Below are 24,712 nucleotides of genomic sequence, written 5' to 3'. Positions count from 1 at the left end.
ACAAAATATCATAATTAATAATATTATACAAAATAATTTTCATAAATGATTATTATTAAAAACCTTTAAAAATTCAATCAAACCCATTTAATTAATCAAAATAATTATAAGAAAATAATCTTTATAAATACAAAAATAGATAATAATTATTCGTAGTATTAGTAGAAAAATTCGGGGTGTTACATTGTTGAGTTGTATAAACATGTGGAGATGAAATACATGTCTTAGTTGAGATATATAAAAATTAGAGGAGAGTAAAGCTATTTTAAAAATTAAAATATTTCATTGTATGGATATAAGTTGTGGTACCTCAAAAGCCTAAAGTTGAAAATTCTTAAATGAGTAAGTTGACTTCTAAATGGGTAGTTGTTTATAAGTTGTCTCCTCTAAGTTTTATGTGAAAACAGTATGGAGGCCAGGTCAAGCCATACTAATTATAAAGTGACAAAATGTTGATCCTATAGGGGCAAAGTCAAATCATACATGTATAAAATTGACCAATTGATTATGAAGTTAAGGGGTAAAATTCTTATCTGATTACAAAAAAGATACATAGTATTTGGAGGGTAGCACATAGTAGGCTCGCATCCAAGTTGTTTTTATTGACAGTAGTACTAGACTTTTTTAGTCTAAGTGACACAACCTAAAAAATAAGTTTAAATTGTTTACTAAGTGCTCTGAAAGGCCTAACATTATATCTACTTAATCTAGTTACAATAAATATGAAACAGTGATTTGGTAGAATCAAATCATTAGACTAATCACCTTTGTTGTGGGAGATCTTTAGTTGTTATGTGTGACAATACATTAATTGTTTAAAGTTGTTTATGTATTGATTAAAGTTGTTCATTTTGTAAGTTGTATATGTTGATTGAAAGTTGTAGTTGATATTGATAAGTTGATGTTATGCTATGAACTAGCTTGTTGTTGTTTAATTTGAACTTAGTTGATGAAGTTGTTATTTCTTTATCTTATTGTTATGTCAAATTTTTTACAAGTTTACCCTTTTTTTTCTTTGTTGGATTGAAATGATCATAGTTGATATGGGATTAGGAGAAAGTTAACTTGGTGGCTTGGATGTTAATGGATGATCATGTTGAAGATGACCCATTTTTAAGTATGATATTCTTTTGCAATATTTCTTATATAGAGATGTTGATCAACGATAAGACTGTTTTCTTTATAGTTTTGGTATATTACATGTATATTTTATACATGTACATGAAGTATATGTAACCCTTACGAGGATTTATATTTTTAGTTATATTCTCATTAACTGTTTTAAGTTTTCTGCATCCTATATATGTCTATTGCATGAATGTCCAAGTGATTGTTACATAATAACCTTAGTGTAGCTGAATGATTTATGTTTTCCACTAAGTAGATACTATGTTATATTAAATATAGTGACCTACTAGATCATTTTGATAACAAAAAATATATTTATTAATAATTTGTACTCCCTCTGTTTTTTTTTCATAGTCATTTTGTCAGATTTTGTTATTTTTTTTTCATTGTCACTTTTCTAAAACCAATAACTTATTAATTTTCTTTTTCATTTTTACCCTTGATAGATAATTAATGCATATTTACTAACCAATATGTCTATTCATTTTCTAATATACTTATTTCTTCTACAACCACCCAAAGGGTATAACAAGAAAATATGTAATAAATACTTTAAAAAACTAAAATATCTATAATTATCTTAATTCTTGTGCATAACCTTAAATGACAATGAAAAAAAAACGGAGGGAGTATTCATCAATATTAAATATTATTGATATACATTAATAATTATCAAAAGTTGTTAACTCGATTGGTTTAGTACTTATACTCTTTAACTAAGGAACAATGTTCAATTTTCACCTTAAGCATCAAGTCATGATTAAAAGTAGTGTTTCATAGTTTATTAGTATTTTATATATAAATAAATACTATATTTGAATATATAAATTATATTTAAAATTTATATAAATAAATATTCTTAAAAATATAAATTATATTCTAAATTTATGATAAATAATTTATATTGTATTACAATTTTTTTATTAATTGATAATTAAAATATTAATATTTAATTTGTAAATAATTATAATAAATAAAAATTAAATTAAATTAGAAGTTAAAATAATTTCTACAAATTCCTTCATCAAGGAAATCTTTTTTAAATACTTTACGTAAGATGATTTATGTTTAATATAGAAGCCAACCCGGTGAAAAAGAGTTATTCATCCTTTATAATATATATATATATATATATATATATATATATATATATATATATATATATATAAAATTTATCATTAATATACTTATTTATATTTAATATTTTGTAATTCATTAATAAATACTTTCATTAAATAAAAATAGTTAACAATACTTTTATTAGAAAAAAAATACTTAAACCACTCTTATTTGAAATAGTTATTCTAATTTAATATATACGGAATATTTTTATTGTTAGTATTAAATACTAATATTAATAATTAATATTTATTAATTTTCATTTGTTATTATAGTTATATATTTATTGTTTATTATTAATATACTAATTTACATAATCAGTAATAACTTATAAATGTTAATGGTAATATTATCATCATGTATTTATTAATTTATAATTTTAATATTATATTTATTAATTTTACGTTTAAATATATTTTTGTCTTTAAGTATTGTAGTTGTAAAATTTTAGTTCTCAAATTTTAGTTGAGCAATTTTTGTTTCTAGTTGTTTAATTTTGGTCATTTAAATTTTAATTGAAAATTTTTATTTCATTGTAGATGAATAATTTTAGTTACTCAAGTATCGTAATTATACAATTTTTAACCTATTTAAGTTATATATATTATTAATTTTAGTAATAATAAATACATATAATCTAATAGATGAATTAAAATTATAATATATAACTTAAATAGGTAAGAAAATTATATAATATTTATTAGTTACCTGTTGAAAGGCGAAGTTTGTTTAATTAAAATTTAATAATTAAAATAACTTAATTATAATACTTAATGAATTAAAAGTACACAATTAGAATCCTGAGATCAAAATTACACAATACTTGAAAGATAAAAACATAATTAAATCTTAATTTTAATTAATAAAAAAAATTAAAAATAAAAGAAAAAAACTTAGTCCCTGAATTTTATTTTATTTTTTTGGAAAATAAATATTACCATCTTTAAATTTATTCCAATTCATCCTTACACTCAATTTTATTAGCTAATAGACACTCGACTTTAATCAGTTATAATTGTTCTTTAAATTTTGTTGTTTTTAAAAATAAACACTTTGATTTGAATTTTATCTCAATTAATTTTTAATATTTATCCCTTATTAAAACTAGTCATATATTATATTAGGATTAAACTGCTAAAAAAAGGAAATATCATTTATTTATTATTATTATTATTTTATTTTGAATCACTTTTATATATCACTTTGCTATATATTAAAATATCATAAAACTTAAAATTAAAAAATCTAATAAGTATGTTTTCATTATTCTCTTTTTTCTTCTAAATTCATATTTTTGATATATTTGAAAAATTGCAACAAAAGAAAAAAAAAATTAATGAATGATTCTTATTTAAGATAAACACTTTAACTCTAAATTGATAAAAAAAATGATATATAATAAATATTAATTAGAATGAAATTAAAGTTGAAATTTTTTTTAATTAAACAAAGTTCAAGGTATTTTATTGCACTCTCAAAAAAAGGTATTTTATTGCAAAAGAAATAACATTTAAATATTAATCGAAATAAAATTAAAATTTATAATGTGTATGTACAAATCAACCTTTATATAATTAAAAAAAAAAAGATAATTACCACAAAAAATTAACATCCATATATTAAACATAAATGACTATTTTTTTAAGAGTGCTTTTAAGAACTGTTTTTTTTTTTCCAATAACACAGCCTTTTTAGTTATTTTTTTTTTACTTTTCTAATTTAATTTTTTTATTTTTCATATTTATTTATAAATTATAATTTAATATTTATAATTAGATTATCGATAATTAAAAATAAATTTATTCACAATATAAGTTATATTAAATAAAAATATAATTAATAATTTTATATATTAAAAAATATCTATTTATACAAATTTTTAATATAATTTATATATTTAAATATAATATTTATTTGTATATATTATTTATTAAAAGATTGAATTGTATATAATAAAAATATACATTTTAAAATACTCGTAAAATATAATTTAGGAAATAATTATGATGAAATTAAAGTTTAGAGTGTTTATTTATAAAAATTAAAAAGAGTATATTCTTTTTTTGAAAAGCTAATTATTTTTATTATTTCCATAAAAATATAAATAAAAAATAATAGAAGAAATTAAAATATAATTTATACATTTAAAAATATCTATTTATACAAATTTAAATATATTTATTGTGTTTTGTAAAATTGACATAAATAGTTATTAAATATAATAATTTCATTAAAAACTTTTAAAAAAGATTGATGGTTAATTTTAATTTTGCATGAGTTTATCTTAAACTAAATTTATATTTATAAAAAATAAATGTAATTTATTATAAAATTTAATTTTATCTAATAAATATTTAAGTTGCAAAATTTACATACAAAAATAATAATAAAATATAATTTAAAGAATAATTTGGAGGAAATTAAAATTTACACTATATTTATAAAAACTTAAAGAGTAAAGTTTAAGATATGAGAATATATATATTTTTCTTTTGTGCTCAGTTTTTATCATAGATAATTGTTACTAATAAATAATAATATTATTAAAAAAATAGTTTTTTTTTAAACAACTATTTTATTATTTTCTATAAAAACGTAAATAAAAAAAAAAACAATAAAAAAGGAAAGAACATGGATCTTCCTGGTACTGTCTTTCTCTTCTGAGTTCTAACAATTAGGGTTCCGATATGGCGGAAAGCCCTTTCCGTAGCAGAAAGCGAAGCCACCGTTCTTCTCCTTCTCCACCGAAGCCGAAGCCGAAGCCGAAGCCCCGCCCCGACTTCCCTTCGTTCCAAGACATCCCCAATCTCCCTTCCAACGTCAAATCCCTCTGCCACCTCATTGCCACCACCCCCGCCGCCGCCTTGGAAGCTTCCCTCCGCTCCGCCGCCATCGCCGTCTCCCCCTCCGACGTGGAGCAGGTCCTGAAGCTCTCGTACGGCTTCCCCGGGCAGGCCGTGAAGTTCTTCCGGTGGTCGGGCCACCAGCTCCGGCACAGGCACACCCCTTACTCGTGGAACCTGGTGGTGGACCTCCTCGGCAAGAACCTCTTCTTCGACGCCATGTGGGACGCCATCAAGTCGATGCACACCGAGCGGCTCCTCTCCCTGGCCACCTTCGCCTCCGTCTTCGGCAGCTACGTGGCCTCCGATCGCACCGCGGAAGCCCTGGCCGCCTTCGAGGCCATGGAGAATTACGGCCTCCACAGAGACACTGTCGCATTGAATTCCTTGTTTAGTGCTATTTGTAAGGATGGTAGGACTGTTGATGCTTCTGACTATTTGCAGGTTGCCAAGAACTTTGTTCGCCCCGACGCCGATACCTACGCCATTTTGATGGAGGGTTGGGAGAAGGAGATGAGTGTTGTTGGTGCCAAGGAGACATTTGCTGAGATGGTCATTGAAATTGGATGGGATCCTGCCAATGTGGCTGCCTATGATTCCTTCCTTTGCACGCTTGTTCGTGGCCGTGATGGATTGCTTGAGGCCATTAAGTTTGTTGATTCAATGAGAGATAGGAGGTGTTACCCTGGTGTCAGGTTCTTGAAGGCTGCATTGGATGAGTGTCTTCAGAGTCATGATGTGAGGACTGCTCAGTTTTTCTGGGAGGTTTTGGTGGTGGGGAAGGTCGTGCAGCCCACCACTGAGATGTACAATTTGATGATTGTGTTGCATTGCTACCAGAGCGATACCGAGGCTGCCAGGAGGTTGCTTGATGAGATGGTTTACCAAGGGGTTTTTCCGGATACCATGAGTTATAACATGTTGTTTCAGTTCTTGATCAAGGGCAGGAAGTTGAGGGAGGCTTCCACTGTGTTTGCTGAGATGGTGAAGAATGAGTGTGTGCCGGAGCAGGCTAATTGCGCTGCAGCAGTTAAGGTTTATGTGGATAATGGGGATGCTTTTATGGCGATGAAGGTTTGGAGGTGTATGGTGGAGAATTACGGGAAGGATTTGGAGCGGACAGCGAATTTTCTGGTGGTGGGGCTTCGCGATTTGAATAGGGTTCCGGAGGCAGTCAAGTATGCTGAGGATATGATTAGAAGGGGAATCAGGTTGTCCTCTGCCACATTGTCCAAGCTGAGACAGAGCCTTGTTAAAGACAGAAAAGAATCTGTGTATGAAGAGCTTTTGAGAAAGTGGAAAGCTAATTAGGCGGTTTGGGTTTTGTAAAAGTTGCATTCAATTTGAATGTTTCACTTTTACCTACCAGTGGGGGGAAGAACTTTGAAATGGTTATTTAAGTTGATACTTTGATTCTGCTCACTATGAGTATGGCATATGTGTCATTATTGTATATAGTTACAGCAAAAGATCATTGTGGAATTGTTTTTGAAGGTAGAAGGTGGATGAAGTTTATATAGGTTTTTTGTTATAAGCATATGTTCTAACTTACATAAAAAAGCTTCATCTGTTTACAAATTTTGATTTTTTTTTTTTTTCATTTGCTTTTGATTTGATCTAGATTATCAGTACGCTTATTTATGCTATTTTGCTTGCATTTTTTGTTGTTGTAATTATTGGTCTAGAGTTCAAACTGTTGCAAACAAAATGGAAAAAGATGTACTTGAAGAGATGGGCTATACAGTGGGTTATTTTGTTTCCAATATTTTATATACATGTAGTTTTTATGCATGATTCAATGATTATTCTTGATGTGTCAATAAGCACTCGTCTAACCTTATATGTTATATGTTATGCTCCATCAAAATTATCTGGAGTATGGACTTAGTTGTAAAGGTCATCAATTATCTACCCTTATTACATTCAGTGTATCTAGGCTTTGATATTTTGTTAATATAATTATAGTTATGAGAATGAGAAATATTTAAGTGGCTTTGAGATACTTTGTTATCATATTTCACACAGATTTCTTCATAGCAACCCTACTTGAAAACTTGGGTTCTACTCTATAAATTTGATCCATATTTATTTTTCTGTATCATGTTTGGTTGGAAGATAACAAGGTAATTCTTGCTGGTTCTGATCAACTTGTACTTCTAGTATTGGACTATTGGTCTGTGTTTGTGTTAATTATTTGAGATCATAATCACAGTTGAAAGTGGTATGTGATCTTCAAATCGCCTTAAAGATTAGGACTTTATAGTTCAATTCATTCTTTTATTTGATATCAAACCAACTTAAGGCTTGTCCCCGAATGAGGTATTTCACATCTTTTATTTGAATAATCCTTATTTAGATTACATCTCTCGGTACATGCTGGGATCTTACTTTGTATGCGGTTTAATGTAAATTTCTATATGTAGTTGTTTATTGTGTAGTCTTATTATAGAGGCCTTGATGATTTAGTTATTGAGTAGAATGTCCAGTTCTTGTTGAATACCCAGTTCAGCTCTAGTTATAGCCTTTCAACAAAATGCCCTGATCTTGTTGAATACCTAATTCAGCTAGTTATAGTCTAGCAACAAAACGTTCAGCTCAAGGGTACCATCTGTTCTACTTACCACTGCCCCAGTTAATGCAACTCTAGTTGTCTTAGTCATCATTCTCCACTTTTCTACCCTCAGCTCTAAATTTGTATGTTACTAATGATAACAGAGAAAAGTAAACTTAAAATTTCATATAAACTACTTAAATCCTTCACCGTAGTATAAAAGGATAAAAGTTTATATAATGTGTATATATATATATATATATTAACTTGATGAATTGAAATATACTAGAGTTTTTCTTTTAGAAACTAAACCAATTAAATGTGCTCAACTTGAAGTATACTTTAACTTAAATTCAAATCAAGACAACTTAAACACTTTTAATGTTTGGATTAAGAAAACAATACCTAAGATGGGGAGCTCTATATATGGATTATGGGTTTTCAACACTTGCCTATCTCTCTTTTTCCTGGTGGGTGGGTTTTGGTTTCGGATGTGGTGTTTAGTGTTTGAAGGAACCATATGTGAAACGAGGCCCAAAAGAATTTGACCAACATTAAGATTGGCGATTCTCAATAGTTTTGTATTTCAATGGTGATTAATGTAGGTGCCGGCTGTAAACCTTCCACAACACTTGTGTCTAACTAGATAGATACAAACAATTTAGAATAAAAACTATTTACAATAATAGATAATAGATAAATAGTTAAATACAAGGGCTGTGGACGCAACATACACCGGAGTCTAGGATTTTTCTTAGGCTATAATAGGTTGGGTTTAAAGTGGGTTTGGGTTGTGGGTTTTTGATTTTAACAGGTTGTCATGGGTTAATGGGTCAATAGCCTTTTATCCAACAACACTTTGGGTAAAAGGTTTTCCCTTCAGTCTTCTTTTTCCCCCTAGTTTTTTTCTCTCTTATTATTATTAGTATAATAAATTTCTCCTCTTTTTCGTTTTTGATATTTTTTTGATAAATGCATATAATAATGATAATTAGTTCTAAAAAAATTAGGTGCTTACATCTTATATATAAAATACACAATGAAAACTAGATCTAGGGAAAAATATTTTTATAAAAAAATTGCTGGTGGTGCAAGGTCAAAACATGGGGTGCAAATATCATCAATACCCATGACCTTTAAGTCTCGAATTGTACCATGTGATTGGGCTCATTCTTAAGCAATTCAATTTCAACCATTTCATCATAATTTGATAAATTAAAATATTACTTTACAAATTTTCATAGTTAAAGCAAAAAAATAACCAAATCCATAATTTAAGTCGTTCAGTAAGTACTAAATTTTCGAGGTCAGTAAAAGTGCAAAATACAGGGGGATCAAGTCACTAGATATTTTTTTTTTTATTAAGATCTTTGAGTGGGGGTGAAAGAGCAGGAGACCCTCCTCTGGCTGGACTTGAGAATTTCTGGTACTTTGAGGATTTCAATTTGAATATAAATAAGATGTTACACCATAAGCGTCGATTTATTGTTGTCCAATTAAAATTTAAATTTTATTTTAATAATATACATTAATATTCAACAAAATATTTTATTATATATACATTTTAGACGAGTCTTCAATTTGAATTGGAAGAATAACATTAACGGCACAATAATGAATTTTCTTATGTGGGATTTTCACATTAATTTTCTTGAGTGAAAATTTCCACCATCAAAACTCCATACATTTTTTTATTATTTAATTTTTCTTTATTATTTTTAATTAAGGATTGAAATTTTATCGAACTAGAAGATCCAAACCCTTGGCAACACTTATCAGTTATCATATTTCTCCTTTCAGATTACTTTGTTACAGATGGGAGAAAAGATGTTAGAGATAACTTCACAAATGTTGAAGGATCAGTCCTGTAATTAACAATTTTATCGATGAAACCTGTAAACCAAGAAAAGCATGTGAAATGCCTTCCTTTTCATGTAACGCGATTCATGATTGGTGCTTATAACATAACAAAAATGCCCTTTTAAGTTTGAGGTTTGAATATCTAAACTTCATGCGATACCAATAAGAGGGTTTCAACTTAAATTGAGTGAGAGTCCCTCACAACATTATTGAAAGGTGGAAACAACAAGAGGTTTTGATGAATGGTCCAATATGATTTGACAATATGGAAAATGATGCTGCTCATTTGGCCCTACTTATCTTTTCTGTACAAATATTATTTTCAGTTGGCTAAAGCTAATTAAAGCCTAACACTACCTAAAATATGACCTTAAATATAAGGACATATAAATAGCTAGGAGTCTTTTGGGATTTTAATTAGAGAAAGAAAGTGGAAAAAGGAGATTAGGGATTGATTTGATCCTTCACCATATAACTGCAACTCCCTGACAGAGACTACTACAAGAAATACCAACTAAGTTATCCTACACCACTTGTATAGTTTGCATTTTAATTTTTAGGCAGCATTTCAAATACAATAATGCATTGCAAATTCATATGGCAACTAACATCTCATTGGTCTAACTGGTATTAAATTTGATCTCTTTATAAAAAGTTTCAAGTTTGAGTCATATAGATAAAAAAATATAAAAAATAAAAAATAAAAAATAAAAATTGAAATGACAAATTCATTAAAAATGACTAGTTAGACTTTTCAATGAAAATAAATCATCATTAAAATTGATAAATATTTCATATCAATAAGGAGTTGGGACAAACTTACTTTCATCTATCTAGAGATTTTAATCACTGAAGCAAAAAGTTGATTAAACAGAACATTTCTTATGGCTGTAAAATTCGTGAAAAGCTAGCACTCCCTCGAATCTCATAAATCTCCTGAAATTCACTTTGCAAGAACGTGAGGTTGAGACTTGAGAGTAAATATTCTAACCTATATGCAAAGAAATGCACCAAATCACGTGAAACCAGCACTGCTTTCTGTTAAAGATATAAATTCCCAACACAAATGTTAGAATAATTTTCAGTATATAATACTATTAGCATAGTTGTTGCTCGTACGTACTTCAAATCAAATCAATGCTCATTCGGTTCCTAAAGACCCACCATCCTTATGATCAAGTCTTAAACTCTTTCTGATTTATGTTTTGCATCAATTTATGGTTGAAACTTTTTGTTAAGATTGCCTGATATAATGTTAATGGAACTCCAGCTGATTTCGGCTCATAGATACTGTATAGGATTGGATGGGTTTATGGTACATTGTTGAAAATCTTGGTTAGGCAACATTATTGCAAAATTCCACTTCAACAAGACATTTTTGACAATGATCCCAGCTAATCAATATCTGAATGTGGTTCTAAATTTCTATTTATTTTAAAATTGAACCAGCACCTAATAGAATTAATTATCATTACTTTAATGTACTTGAAGTACAAATTTATAAGCATTCATAAAGGAATTTAATTTTGATTGACACAAAATCTGAGTTGAAAATATTGTTTTATTACACCAGTTGAAAATATTGTTAATGTACCTAAAAAAATGGAGTTAATAAATATCATCATGAAGGAATACCACGACCACATTAGAAAGAAAAATTCTCAACATGGTAAAAGTTACCGGTACAACTCAAAACAACTATACCAATAGTATTTATTGAAGTTCCTTAAACTATAAGGTTGTACTCTTGGGAGGGAAAGCATTAATATATCGTACATGATAAAGATTACTTCGTAACTTGTCAAATTTAATTTTCTTAGTTATTATGACTTGATGGTCAACGTACGCCATTTTTGTTGGTGTCAATTTGTATATTCTTTGTTTTTCGGGGGGTTGTCGTTGTTGTAATTATTTGTACTGATTCGTTTGTTGAAACATCTATAATTGATAGATCGATGAAAAGTTTGTATCTTTCTACACTGTATTACACAATCACATTATATTTACAAGATTTTCTTAACCATAGAAGGGTAAGGAAAATGAAACATTACCAAACTTACATTGTTTGCTTCGTATGATATATTATAAGCGTCCTTGACAAAATAAACCCCGACAATAAGAAAGTTGGTACGTAACTTAATTTCATTGTAAGAAGACAAAGAGAAAGACAAAAACTCAGCCACTACTGCTAGAGGCAATGTATATAATTTGCTAAACATCTATTTCGAAAATAATTATCAATTGGGTAATGTGTGATTAGCAATGGTAGTTAATAAAGATGTTGAAGGTCAATTAGACAATACATTTTTCTTAAAAAAGAAAAAAGAAAAAAGAAAAATTTATGTTGGATCATGGATGCTGACGTGACAAGAAATGTTTCAGTTGTGTTGAAACTTCAAATTTAAATTTCACTAATACACAAATACTCAAATTAATGCTACTTTTTTCACTTATCAAATACGTAGGAATGGTGATAAATCATATATATATATATATATATGCAAAAATTAAAAGTATTGTTACACAAAACCTCCCGTGATTTTATTTATGGCTTCTTGAAAATTATTTCTAATTTGCTGAGAGGTTTTGGTTTTATTGGTATAAAGAGAAAGAAAAGCAAAAGTAAGAGTAAGAGAGAAAGGTAGAAAGAAACTTGAAGTAAAAGATAGGAAAACATTATCCAGTAGAAAGATTTTGCCGCTACATCTTTCTATTAGTAGCTGTTATATATGCAATATACGTATATATGAGTGATATGTACAAGTTTTCTACGTCCAAATGCGAAAGAGAACATGTTCTTTCGGAATGAAAAGAGTACGGAATATATATGGCTGATAAGGACGTTATATAAATGGATTTCATCAGGAATCAGAATATTCCTGCAACGTGTCCTAGTCATCCCTATCTGAAACAAGGTGCTACCAATTCGACATGTTTTATTTTCTAAATAAAAACTTACTAAGACAACATTGATAAACCTATTTAAATAAAATATAGTAAGCTTTTTTTTCTTCTTCTAAATATTATGATGTATTTTATCAGTATACAAGTAAGCAAATCCCTCTCTCTTCATCACTGTTTATTTATCTATCTATCAAGGAATAAATTAAGTAGTAAAAGATTTTTGAAGCAGCCGCACCAATACATTCTTCAGGCTTTCAAAAAATATGGCAAGAATCATCTTTAAAACTTGAATTCAAAACCCAATATACATCATGAAGCCTACTTTTTTCATATTTTAAATCCTTCTATACAAATTTGTATCAGAAATGAGATAAATAATACATATATAATCGCGTTCAAATTTTTTTAAGAATAGTTAATGGTTAACCTTAACTTTTAATGAGACATGTGTTATTCTTATTTAAACTTTTAATTATAAAAAAATAACAAAAAATACCCTAACTTAAAAGTGTACGTATTGCCAATGTATGACAGTTTGTCAGAGATAATTTTGCTATAATTATTATTCGAGAATGGATTAAGCTTGTGGCATTAGATTTTTTTTAGTAGTTTAACTTTAGAAATGTGATAAATATTTATATATATTAGAATTAATGACCTGATTGAATTATAGAGAAATCATAATAAGAATATTTTAAACATACATTCTCTTGTGTTATATGGGATTTTAATAATTTTTAAAATGTTTAATTTTTTTTAAATTGATTTATTATTAAGAAGTATCTCTTTCAAAGATTCGAAAGATAAACATCTCATTTCCAACTCTTTTTTTTTTAATTTTAAGAGGTAAGATTTGATTTTGATCATTTAATTTCGTAAGACAAGTTTTTCACTAATACTAACCTAAATTGGTATTTTTATAAACTTTAATATTGTGATTATATATATATCAAAGTTAGCTCGTCGCTTGGTAGTATTTTCTTTACTTTTAATTTATGCACACGCATGTATAAAAAGATTATTTTGTGAGAAAATTACTTTTATATAAAAGTAGGAAGGATAAATCGAACCTTTATAGATGATCGAGAATTTAAAATTAAAAAAAAAAAATCTTTACTTATATATTTTAATTTTGATCACTTACACTAAAATTTAATAATTGATATTTATTCCTCTCGTTCTTGTAAAAGCAATGTTAACTCATTTGATACATATCTCACAGAGAGAGACATACTTACGGTGATTAAACAAAATACAATTGATTAAAACAAGTCACTTATCAAAAAATTAAAACTAATTATGAGATTAATTAGACGTATATATAGTGACCTATATGAGACCCGCTGAAAGCAAGTTTGGAAGTTGGAAGTCGAAGTTTTCATTTGAAAATTATTTTGATTAATTTCCTCTCAAGACATGATCATTAAAAAAAATGCAAATTCAAGTTATTTTTTCCTAATGTGCAATAGGAAAAGAAGATTCAGAAAGCTTCTGTTTACTAAATAAAAGTTACATGCATAACCTTTGGTCATTATCAATAATTAGTGGGATTAAAATACTTTCATATTTTTATTAATTAAAAATAAAAATAAATAATAAAAATATGTTATTTCAATCAATGTTACAATTTATTCTTGAACTTCAAGATGTTAAGTTTGATAAAATATTAATCTTTTAATAATAAAAAAATATAATAATCTATTAATGTAAAAATTAAGATGATTATTAAAAAAAATATCTTTTATATATTAGTATATATTAAACAACACTAACTAAATATAACTATATGAATTGGTGGGGATGGCTATAGAAAATCTAAACAAAGTCACAACCTTTTAAACGTATGGACTTTGCGGATTTCAGGAAGCTTAGGATAAATATAATAATAATATAATTAAAGACTATATATGTAAACAGGATAAATGATTAATTGCATTCTTTTCCTTTCTAAACCACACTACATTGTGGGAGTCATGTTAATTTTCACGCAATTTTTTGTTTACCACATATATCTGGACATTTCCAAACTCTTGCATAATTATCTAGATAAGAAACCTCACAAGCACCATAGACTTGAGCCTCCAATCCATGCATTTCACAAATTACAACCCCCCTTCATCTTTGCCGAAATAGATGAATGAAAAATAAAATTCATTTTTATATTAAATTAAAATTAGTTCATTAATAAGTTAATTTATAAAATAGATTATGTTAGATTTTTTCAAAACTTATTTTTAACTTATATATAAACTAATTTTAAATTATAAATTTATTTTATTTTATTTTTTTAAAATGTTATTGAAAAAGTTATTAATATCTATATCTATGAATATTCATAGATAAAATATGTCATGAATATCTTAAAGGATATTATAAGTAAGTAAGATATTATAAGTAATGAATATGAATTTTTTTACTTACTTATAAACCACACAAGAGTGAATATGATAGTAGTCAAACTTGAAGGTACATATTATGTAATATTATTTAATTATCCTTAAATTATTTTTTATTTAACTTTACTTGTGTTATTGAGTTAAGTGGGAAGTTTATATTTTGCCGAGTTGTCGTGTCGTATTGATGAATTGGTAATTTTGTATATTAAATGAATTTATTTTGCAAAGTGATAAAATAATGTCAAATAAAAAAATACTTCCAAAAGAATTATGATGAACACAAGCAAAATTTTTTTTTTAATAAAATTAACGTTAAATACAAATTTAAAATTATTCATTTATTATATATAATAGAATTAAATATATTTTTATAATTTAATCTTTAAGATTAAATGTTTGTTTACAATTTATTAACTTTTTATAGAATATTATTTATATTATCATACTTGAATAATTACATTAGATTATTATTATTTTATGTCATTTTATGTACTGATTTTAATTTCTTTATTAAAATTAGTAACTATTCCATAATTCTTATAATCAGAGAGAAATTATGGAGAATTTCATGAATAAAAATTAAAGTATAATATATATATATATATATATATATATATATATATATATATATATGGATGATGATGACATAAAATAGTAATATAATGTGATTGTTAAATATAGATATAAAAAAATTATTTTTTTACAAATATAAAGAATATTATGTTAAATTTCACATATCGTAAACAAACTTCTAATTTTATTATTTAAAAGACTAAATTATAAAATTATTAAAAAAAAAGTTAATTACAATTTTTTTAATGTAGAGACCTGATTAATTTGTTTTAAAAATTCAAAGGTGGAATGATATTAAATCTTTATATTATTATATTTAGATAGAAAATATATTTCATTTAAACTTTCCATTTTGAGTTTTCGGCTTATTTTCCGCCAAGGTCGAAATCGCGACCTTAACGTACAAAGCATCTGTTGTACTTTGAATATATTTTTGTGCATTTTGGTTAAATAACTGTTTTTTTTAATAAGTATCATTATTTTATATAAATAACAAAGTTAATAACTAAATATGATTTTATAAAATTAATTTATTTAAAAAATATACAATACAACAACTATTTACTGAATAATATTAATAGGATTATAGATAGAAAAAAATTAATATTATATTAAAAGGTTTATATAATACTTATTATAGAACTTATTGTGAGACCCTTTTCTGACTTTTTCCTTTCTTCCACAAGACCTCATCCTCTCCCTCTCATTTTTGAACTGAAGCCTCTTTCCTTCAATCCTCTAAAACTCTTTTCTCTCCTTATTTGAACTCAAGGTGGTGGTGTTGAGTTGTGAGGTGTGCTAGCTGGTGTCGGGATCCCCTCTCCTTTCTCTTGCATTCGAAGCTCATTAGTTCTCTTCTCTCCTCCGTTCAAAGCTTCCCGGAACTCGGAATCTTCACCCGAGGTAAGGGAAGCTATTATTTTTGTTCTTTTTCGCTATTTTTGGTTGTGGACGAGTTCTAGAAACTCGTTGGATGCTTGTAGATGGTTGATTCGTGGCTGGATTAAGAGAAACTTGTTGTTTTTGGGGTTTCGAGGTGTTGAGGAATTTTGGGGAATAGCCTTGATTGTTGTTGCATGTTGGAAAAGGCAGTACTTTTGGACTCTTGGATGAAAATGTAGTGTTTTGAACCTATTGCATGTGAAGTTTATGGTCTTTTCGCAGGTTTTTGATGAAATTTTTCGAAAAAGGTTGGCTGCTACTGAGCTTCGCGCTGAGCGGGGTTTTTCGCACCTGGGCGCGCGGCCATCAAGAGACCCCATTTGGTCAAGCTCGCCGAGCGCCATGATGAGTGCGCTGCGCGCGCTTGAGATTGTGGGTCTCTGGCTGGCCCGCGCTGAGCGTGACTTGGACCGCGTTGGGCGCGATACCAGTTGTGGCAGGTTTTGTGATCCTTCCTTTGGGCGCTGAGCGCGCCCCCTTGTCTCGCTGGGCGCGAGACTCCTTAGGAGTCTCTGCCTTGTGGGCGCTGGGCGCAATTTGAATTGCGCTAGGCGCGAGACCAAGGGAGGTCTTTGCCTCCCCCGCGCTGTGCGCGTGGTTCGGTGCGCCGGGCGCATGAGACTCCTTGAGTCTCTGCCTGGCCAGCGCTGGGCGCAATGACGATTGCGCCAAGCGCGAGAGGGCCTTGGGTTCTCTGGGTGAGTCCTGCCAGGCGCGGGTACACCTGCGCTGGGGCGCGTTGGCCCCTGGTGCTCTCTGGTTGCGTCGCGCTAGGCGCAACCACGTGTGCGCCGGGCGCGGAGATGAAATTATTAAATATGATGCTTATGTTGAGTTGAATTGAATTGGAAAGTTATGACATGACGTCTAGTAGATAACGTTGAAGTTGATATTAAATTGTTCTGGTGAATGGACTAAAAAGTAGTTTTATATTATAGATGATATGTTGAACCGTGAAATTGATGTGTTGTCGGTATAGTTGTGTTGTACTGTGTGTTGCTATTGTTTGTTGTAGGCCGAAAGGCTGAGGTGTTGTAGGTCGAAAGGCTGAGGTGTTGTAGGCCGAAAGGCTGAGGTGTTGTAGGCCGAAAGGCTGAGGTGTTGTAGGCCGAAAGGCTGAGGAGTTGTAGGCCAAAAGGCTGAGGTGTTGTAAGAGATCTCCGAGGTGATATGCGTGACGACGCATCTTGTGTGTATTGGTGAATCTGTGTGGAAATAACTGACTGGATGCTAATTGACGATTCGTTGGTGGTTGTAATTGCTGTTATTGTTAAAAATTTTCCATATGTTGTTCCTTTTTATGCTAGCTTACCCTTTGTGTTTCCATGTGGTTGGACTGCTATGATCGTACTGTGTACGGGAGCAGAGCAGGGATAGGCGGTAGATAGTGATGAATCGGCAGCTGATAGATGGAGCTGACTCCTATGGATGCTTTGTTTTGGTTTGGTCACTTGGCATAGTGACTTTTGATGTAATCCTTATATATTGCATACTCTAACTCTAGTCGGATTTGGAACATATGTATATATTTATATTCTAGACACTATATCTATATACTCGTTCTATTCTGTCTAGTGTTTCTGGTGTGCTATAATTGTGAGTGTTGCGGCCTGCCGGGTCGTTACACTTATCTTTTTAATCTTTTATTTATTGATAGACTTATATTATAGTGAGGGTGGATAAATATATTCTTTTACTTTAATTAAATTATTAATATATATTTAAAAATATTATATTTTACATATCTAATTTTATATATTGAATTTACTAATAATTATTTTTAATATTAATATTTTATTATATATATATAATAATGATTATTAATTTTTTAAAAAAAATATTTCACTAAAATAGAATTTTGGATCCGTCATTGACGACACTTATTATAAATAGATATAATATTAATTATGTTAGACACAAAGTTTTGAATTTCTAGCACCTTTTTTCAATTGAAATTATGTGTATGTATAAGGGCGCCACACAACATATTACGTGCAAGAAGCTTCTTTCTTACGTTCATCCTTGTATGTTAGAACACATTTCTCACCAAAAATAAAATAAATAAAAAAATAGAATGTAGAAGGTAATTCATACCATGTGTTAATGATGTGGAGATAGGTAATGGAAACGCCTAAGACATGTCAGTTACCTAAACAAGAAAAAAGTATTGCATTGCGTAAGTACACAACATTTAAAAAGTGGGTCCTCTTTTCTCCAAACCCAATTGCATTGCACACAAACCTATCTCCATATACGTCATGATTTCAAGCCCCAATTTTGAAACAACACTGTCAGGTAAACTAACTCATTTAGCAATGGCTTATTCTAAATTTCTATCGGGATAAAATACTTTTTTTTTAAGATATCTATAATTTAACTTATTTTATTTTTAGTTTCAATAGTTTATATTTTTACATAAGTTTGCGAGTACTTCAACAATGAAAATGATACGTCAACTATTTCAATATTTATGATAACAAATGATACTTACAAAAATACTTCGATGCTTAAGTTATAAGAGAATCTAGATTAAGAAAAAAATTATGTATTTTGTGACACTTAATGTTTAATTTTGCATGATATTTATTGATATACTCTTGTGATTGTGTGGTGTTTAATGAACCTTTAATGTATTGTCATTTAGTGTGTTCTAAGATTCTACGAGATATGATTGGATGTTAGTTTTGTTTTAGATTTAATGTGGTGAGCTAACGAGGATGCTCACCTAGTCTGAGCTCATCGTGAACTCAGCTTAGACTATCCAAGTTGGGAGGTACATAATCTTGTAGTCCTAAGCTTTGCAGGAGTGAAGCAACTATAAATGTGTTTGGATTGTTTACTAATTGAGTGAAGCAGCTATTGACGCATAGCACATGTTCATGATAGTTTCTCACGTGCTTTAATGGACAATGATTATTGTTGTCGTGGGTGAATCTAGGTCGCTCATTGTGTTGAATTTAAACGTGGACCTTTGATCTGAATGAAGCGAGTGAGAGAGAAGTTTAGCAATTATGATTTTGTAAGAGTGGTTTTGAGGATTTTTCATTTCTCGTTGGTTGTGCTTCATATTTTGTTTGTTTGCTTGTCTATTGTTTGCTCGTTGTTGTTGTTGTTGTTGTTGTTCCTCTTTATTATCATCATCTCGAATATTTTTCTTCCCCTTCCTTCTCCTTTGTTACCTTTTAGTTTATGATTCATGATGCATTCAAGTGTATTAGAATGGGGAGGAGGCATTTGGTGGTGTCTTCTGAGGATAACGACTTTTTTGACATCATAATGAGGTTGCTCGTTGAGAGTGATGTAGGCACTAGTTGTGAGAGGACGTATGGTGTGGATGGTACGAGGGTGGATATCGTTGGCGTGGTTCAAAAGTTTTTTGTTCACAACCATCGATGGAGTGTAAAGGTTAGATCATTTGTTGTAGGCCGAATGGCTGAGGTGTTGTAGGCCGAAAGGCTGAGGTGTTGTAGGCCGAAAGGCTGAGGTGTTGTAGGCCGAAAGGCTGAGGAGTTGTAGGCCGAAAGGCTGAGGTGTTGTAGGAGATCTCCGAGGTGATATGCGTGACGACGCATCTTGTGTGTATTGGTGAATCTGTGTGGAAATAACTGACTGGATGCTAATTGACGATTCGTTGGTGGTTGTAATTGCTGTTATTGTTAAAAAATTTCCATATGTTGTTCCTTTTTATGCTAGCTTACCCTTTGTGTTTCCATGTGGTTGGACTGCTATGATCGTACTGTGTACGGGAGCAGAGCAGGGATAGGCGGTAGATAGTGATGAATCGGCAGCTGATAGATGGAGCTGACTCCTATGGATGCTTTGTTTTGGTTTGGTCACTTGGCATAGTGACTTTTGATGTAATCCTTATATATGCATACTCTAACTCTAGTCGGATTTGGAACATATGTATATATTTATATTCTAGACACTATATCTATATACTCGTTCTATTCTGTCTAGTGTTTCCGGTGTGCTATAATTGTGAGTGTTGCGGCCTGCCGGGTCGTTACACTTTAGTGGTATCAGAGCAGGTCGAGTCTAGTGGACACCCTTTGGAGGTGGTCCCTTTGGGCTTTTGTTGTGTTAACTCTGTGTTGTGCCATCTTGTTGTATTGTTGCTGTGTTGATTGGTGTGATGAACTGTTGTGTTATAAATTGTTGTTTGGTTGAGTGGTAGTGTACTAAATATACTGTTATTTTTGTAGACGATGACTAGGACCAACGAACAGATAGCCCGTGCCATGGAGATGATGGCTATGGCTATGCAGCAGCAAAATGCATATTTTGCTAGGATGGAAGCTGAAAGAGCTGCAGCTGGTGCAGCAAGACCCACGGGGTCACAGGAGAGTCGGGACCTGGCTGAGTTCCGGAAGTGTCATCCCCCACAGTTTACGGGTGAGGCGGATCCAGAGGTAGCTGACCGCTGGATACGCGAGTTAGAGAAGATCTTTAATGTTCTGGGGTGTTCTCCAGAGAGGAGGTTTGTATATGCTGTATATATGTTGGTGGGAGAGGCCGAGCATTGGTGGAGGAACACTTGCCAGATGCTTGCTGCTAGGGGAGTTACCATGGATTAGGAGTGTTTCAGGACAGTGTTTATGGAGAAGTATTATCCGGAGAGCGTGAGGCACGCCAAGGAGGCTGAGTTTCTGCGATTACATCAGGGTGGGATGTCTGTATCAGAGTATGCGTTGAGGTTCGAGCATTTGGCCCGTTTTTATTCGCAGACTATTTCTGAAGCCTGGAAGTGCAGAAAATTTTCGAAGGGATTGAAGTATGAATTGAAGAAGGTGGTAGTGCCTATAGCCATCACCGAGTTTCCTGCCTTGGTAGAGAAGGCAAAGATTGTGGAGAGGTTAGAAGGGGGTAACCGTGTGGTCAGAGCTAATGAGAGACCAGCTGAGTCCAGGAGGGGAGGTGGAAGTCAGAGGAAGCCCTATGATAGACCCCAGTCACAGCAAGGGGGTCCTGTCAGTAGGCAATCCTCCAGTACTGCCAGTGGAGGTAGACAGAGTGGAGGTGCCACTCTGAGGTGTTACAGGTGTGGGGGATCCCATTTGATCAGGGATTGTCCACACACGGAGAACAGATGTTATAGATGCCAGCAGATGGGCCACTTGTCGTTCAACTGTCCCACCAGGAGTAGACCGGAGGAGAATACACCGAGGAGAGATGCGCAGAGAGATGATACACAGAGGAGTGGTGTGTAGAGGACTGAGACTCAGAGGGGTGACATACCCACTGCAGCTGGTAGGGTGTTTGCTCTGACGGGTACGGAAGCTTCGACTTCTTCTGATCTTGTAAAGGGGAAGGGCAAAGCTGCTGGTAAGGATGTGATGCTTTTGTTTGATTCTGGAGCTTCCCATTCTTTTATTTCCTATGCATGTGTTGCTATGTTAGGAGTGTCTGTGTGTGATTTGGGGTTGAGACTACTAGTGTCGACGCCCGCTTCTGCTTCAGTAGTCACTTCTGAGCTGTGTGTTGGCTGCCCCATTGTGGTGAATGGGAAGAAGTACAAGGTAAACTTGATTTGTTTACCTTTAGTTGATATTGACATAATCTTGGGGATGGATTGGTTATCTGCCAATCGTGTTCTCATAGATTGTGCCAACCGACAGTTGATCTTTCCGCAGGAGGAAGATGGGTTATTGATTTCAGCTGGTCAAGCTGAATCATGGCTGAGGGATGGAGTAGAGTGTTGTCTTCTGCTTGTTATGATGAGTGTGGAGACTGAGAGAATCATTTCTAAGATAGACGTGGTGAGAGACTTTGCTGAAGTGTTCCCTGATGAGGTGCCTGGGTTGCCTCCTGTAAGGGAGATGGAGTTTGGCATTGATCTGGTCCCAGGTGCGGGGCCAGTGTCAGTAGCTCCCTACAGGATGGCTCCTACCGAGCTGAGTGAGTTGAAGAGTCAGTTGGAGGACCTATTGGAGAAGCAGTTAATGCGGCCGAGCGTTTCGCCGTGGGGTGCTCCTGTGTTGTTGGTAAAGAAGAAGGATGGGGGTAGTCGTCTTTGTGTGGATTACCGGCAGTTGAATAAGTTGACCATCAAGAACAAATATCCTCTCCCCCGGATAGATGACTTGATGGATCAGCTAAGAGGGGCATCGGTGTTCTCTAAGATCGATTTGCGGTCGGGGTATCACCAGATTAGGGTGAAGGAAGGTGACATACCGAAGACTGCTTTCAGGACTAGGTATGGCCACTATGAGTACGTCGTGATGCCGTTTGGTGTGACCAACGCCCCTGCAGTGTTCATGGATTACATGAACCGGATTTTCCGGCCGTTCTTGGATGAATTCGTGGTGGTGTTTATCGATGATATCTTGATTTATTCAAGAACCCGGGAAGAGCATGGAGAGCACTTGAAGATGGTGCTGGAGATTTTGAAAGCGAAGCAGCTATATGCTAAGCTTTCAAAATGTGAATTCTGGTTGGATGAAGTGAGGTTCTTGGGCCACGTGATTTCAGCGGAGGGGATTGCTGTTGATCCGGCTAAGGTGGAGTCGGTGTTGCAGTGGGAGCGTCCGAGGACCGTCACTGATATTCGGAGCTTTGTGGGATTGGCGGGCTACTATCGTCGGTTCATTGAAGGATTTTCTAAGATAGTAGCGCCTCTGACCCAATTAACGAGGAAGGAGCAGCCGTTTATTTGGACAGATGCCTGTGAACAGAGTTTTGAGGAATTGAAGAGGAGGTTGACTACTTCTCCTGTGTTGGTGTTGCCGGATTCTGGTGAGCCCTTTGATGTGTATTGTGACGCTTCTCACCAGGGTCTTGGGTGTGTGCTGAGGCAACATGGGAAGGTGGTGGCATATGCTTCAAGGCAACTGAAGATTCATGAGAAGAACTATCCCACTCATGACTTGGAGTTAGCAGCCGTGGTGTTTGCCTTGAAGATCTGGAGACATTATTTATATGGTGCTCGGTTTAGCGTCTTCAGTGATCACAAGAGTCTGAAGTACTTGTTTGATCAGAAGGAGTTGAACATGAGACAGAGGCGGTGGATGGAGTTCCTGAAGGATTATGATTTTCAGTTAATGTATCATCCGGGCAAGGCCAATGTGGTGGCAGATGCGCTGAGTAGGAAGTCCCTCCACATGTCAAGTATGATGGTAAGGGAGCTGGAGTTAGTTGAGAAGTTCAGGGATTTGAATCTCTGTATAGAGTTAGCTCAGGATCATATTAGTTGTGGAACAGTCACCATAACTAGTGAGTTCTTGAGGCAGGTTGGACTTAAGCAGTTACAAGATGTCGAGTTGGTGAAGCTTCTTGGGTTGCTGGGTACCGAAAAGGCTGTGGGTTTTGAGTTGGGTGGAGATGGAATCTTGAGGTTCAAGGGCAGAGTTTGCCTACCTCAGGATGCTGAGTTGAAGAGAGCTGTATTGGAGGAAGGCCACAAGAGTAGACTTAGCATACATCCGGGTATGACTAAGATGTACCAGGACCTCAGGAAAACTTTCTGGTGGCCTGGTATGAAGAGGGAGATAGCTGAGTATGTGACGGCCTGTCTGACTTGTCAGAAGGCGAAGGTGGAACATCAGAAGCCGAGTGGGTTGATGCAGCAGATGGAGATCCCAGAGTGGAAGTGGGATAGCATTACCATGGATTTCATTGTTGGGTTGCCTAGGTCAGCTAGGAATAGTGATGCTATCTGGGTGATTGTAGACCGGTTGACCAAGTGCGCACACTTCTTGCCTGTCAACATCAAGTGGTCCTTGGAAAAACTGACGCAGTTGTATGTGAGGGAAATGGTATGGTTGCACGGGGTGCCCTCCAGTATTATTTCAGACAGAGATCCGAGGTTCACTTCCAGATTTTGGCAGAGTCTACACCAAGCCTTAGGCACGAGGTTAAAGTTGAGCTCTGCGTATCATCCACAAATGGATGGTCAGTCAGAAAGGACAATTCAGTCCTTGGAGGATTTGCTTAGGGCTTGTGTGTTGGATCACTTGGGTAGCTGGGAGGAGGTCCTACCATTAGTTGAGTTCACCTACAACAACAGCTTTCACGCAAGCATTAGGATGGCACCATTCGAAGCGTTGTATGGCAAAAGATGTAGGACTCCTCTATGCTGGTACCAAGATGGTGAGGCAGTGGTAGTAGGTCCGGAGCTGATCCTACAGACCACTGAGAAAGTGAAAATGATTTAGGAAAGAATGAAGACTGCTCAGAGTAGGCAGAAGTCGTATGCTGACAAGAGGAGGAAGCCGCTAGAATTTTCCGAAGGGGAACATGTGTTTCTAAAGGTGACTCCGACTTCCGGTGTGGGTAGAGCACTGAAAGCAAAGAAGTTAACACCGAGGTTTGTGGGTCCCTACCAGATCATACAGCGTGTGGGTCCGATTGCCTATCGGTTGGCTTTGCCACCATCACTCTCAAATCTGCATGATGTG

At 33.0% G+C, this 24,712-nt stretch overlaps 2 protein-coding genes across 2 annotated transcripts; both read left to right on the top strand.

The window, feature by feature from the left end:
• Positions 1-4,864: 4,864 nt before the first annotated feature.
• LOC109796187 (pentatricopeptide repeat-containing protein At5g15010, mitochondrial) lies at positions 4,865-6,829 on the top strand. The gene has a single exon (XM_020355859.3). The coding sequence runs from the start codon at positions 4,935-4,937 to the stop codon at positions 6,399-6,401; it is 1,467 nt and encodes a 488-aa protein (XP_020211448.1). The 5' UTR covers positions 4,865-4,934; the 3' UTR covers positions 6,402-6,829.
• A 14,085-nt stretch (positions 6,830-20,914) lies between these two features.
• Positions 20,915-23,160, top strand: LOC145956470 (uncharacterized). The gene is made up of 4 exons (XM_083072075.1): positions 20,915-21,518; positions 21,717-21,835; positions 21,935-22,283; positions 23,090-23,160. The coding sequence occupies exons 1-4, from the start codon at positions 20,915-20,917 to the stop codon at positions 23,158-23,160; spliced, it is 1,143 nt and encodes a 380-aa protein (XP_082928201.1).
• The last annotated feature ends 1,552 nt before the right edge of the window (positions 23,161-24,712 follow it).

This window comes from Cajanus cajan, chromosome 3 (genome assembly GCF_000230855.2).
Source record: "Cajanus cajan strain Asha chromosome 3, NIPB_CcT2T_4, whole genome shotgun sequence".
In the NCBI taxonomy this organism is placed as follows: domain Eukaryota; kingdom Viridiplantae; phylum Streptophyta; class Magnoliopsida; order Fabales; family Fabaceae; genus Cajanus; species Cajanus cajan.
Note: the sequence above shows the minus strand (reverse complement) of the source record. Positions and strands in the feature narration are given on the sequence as shown.

Excerpts from the sequence above, each read along its gene's own strand:
- LOC109796187 (XM_020355859.3), top strand. The coding sequence starts at position 4,935 with ATGGCGGAAAGCCCTTTCCGTAGCAGAAAGCGAAGCCACCGTTCTTCT.
- LOC145956470 (XM_083072075.1), top strand. The coding sequence starts at position 20,915 with ATGGAGAAGTATTATCCGGAGAGCGTGAGGCACGCCAAGGAGGCTGAG. Across the intron at positions 21,519-21,716 it reads AGATGATACACAGAGGAGTG|GAGTGTCTGTGTGTGATTTG; the intron begins GTGTGTAGAGGA and ends TTGCTATGTTAG. Across the intron at positions 21,836-21,934 it reads TGAATGGGAAGAAGTACAAG|TTGATCTTTCCGCAGGAGGA; the intron begins GTAAACTTGATT and ends GCCAACCGACAG.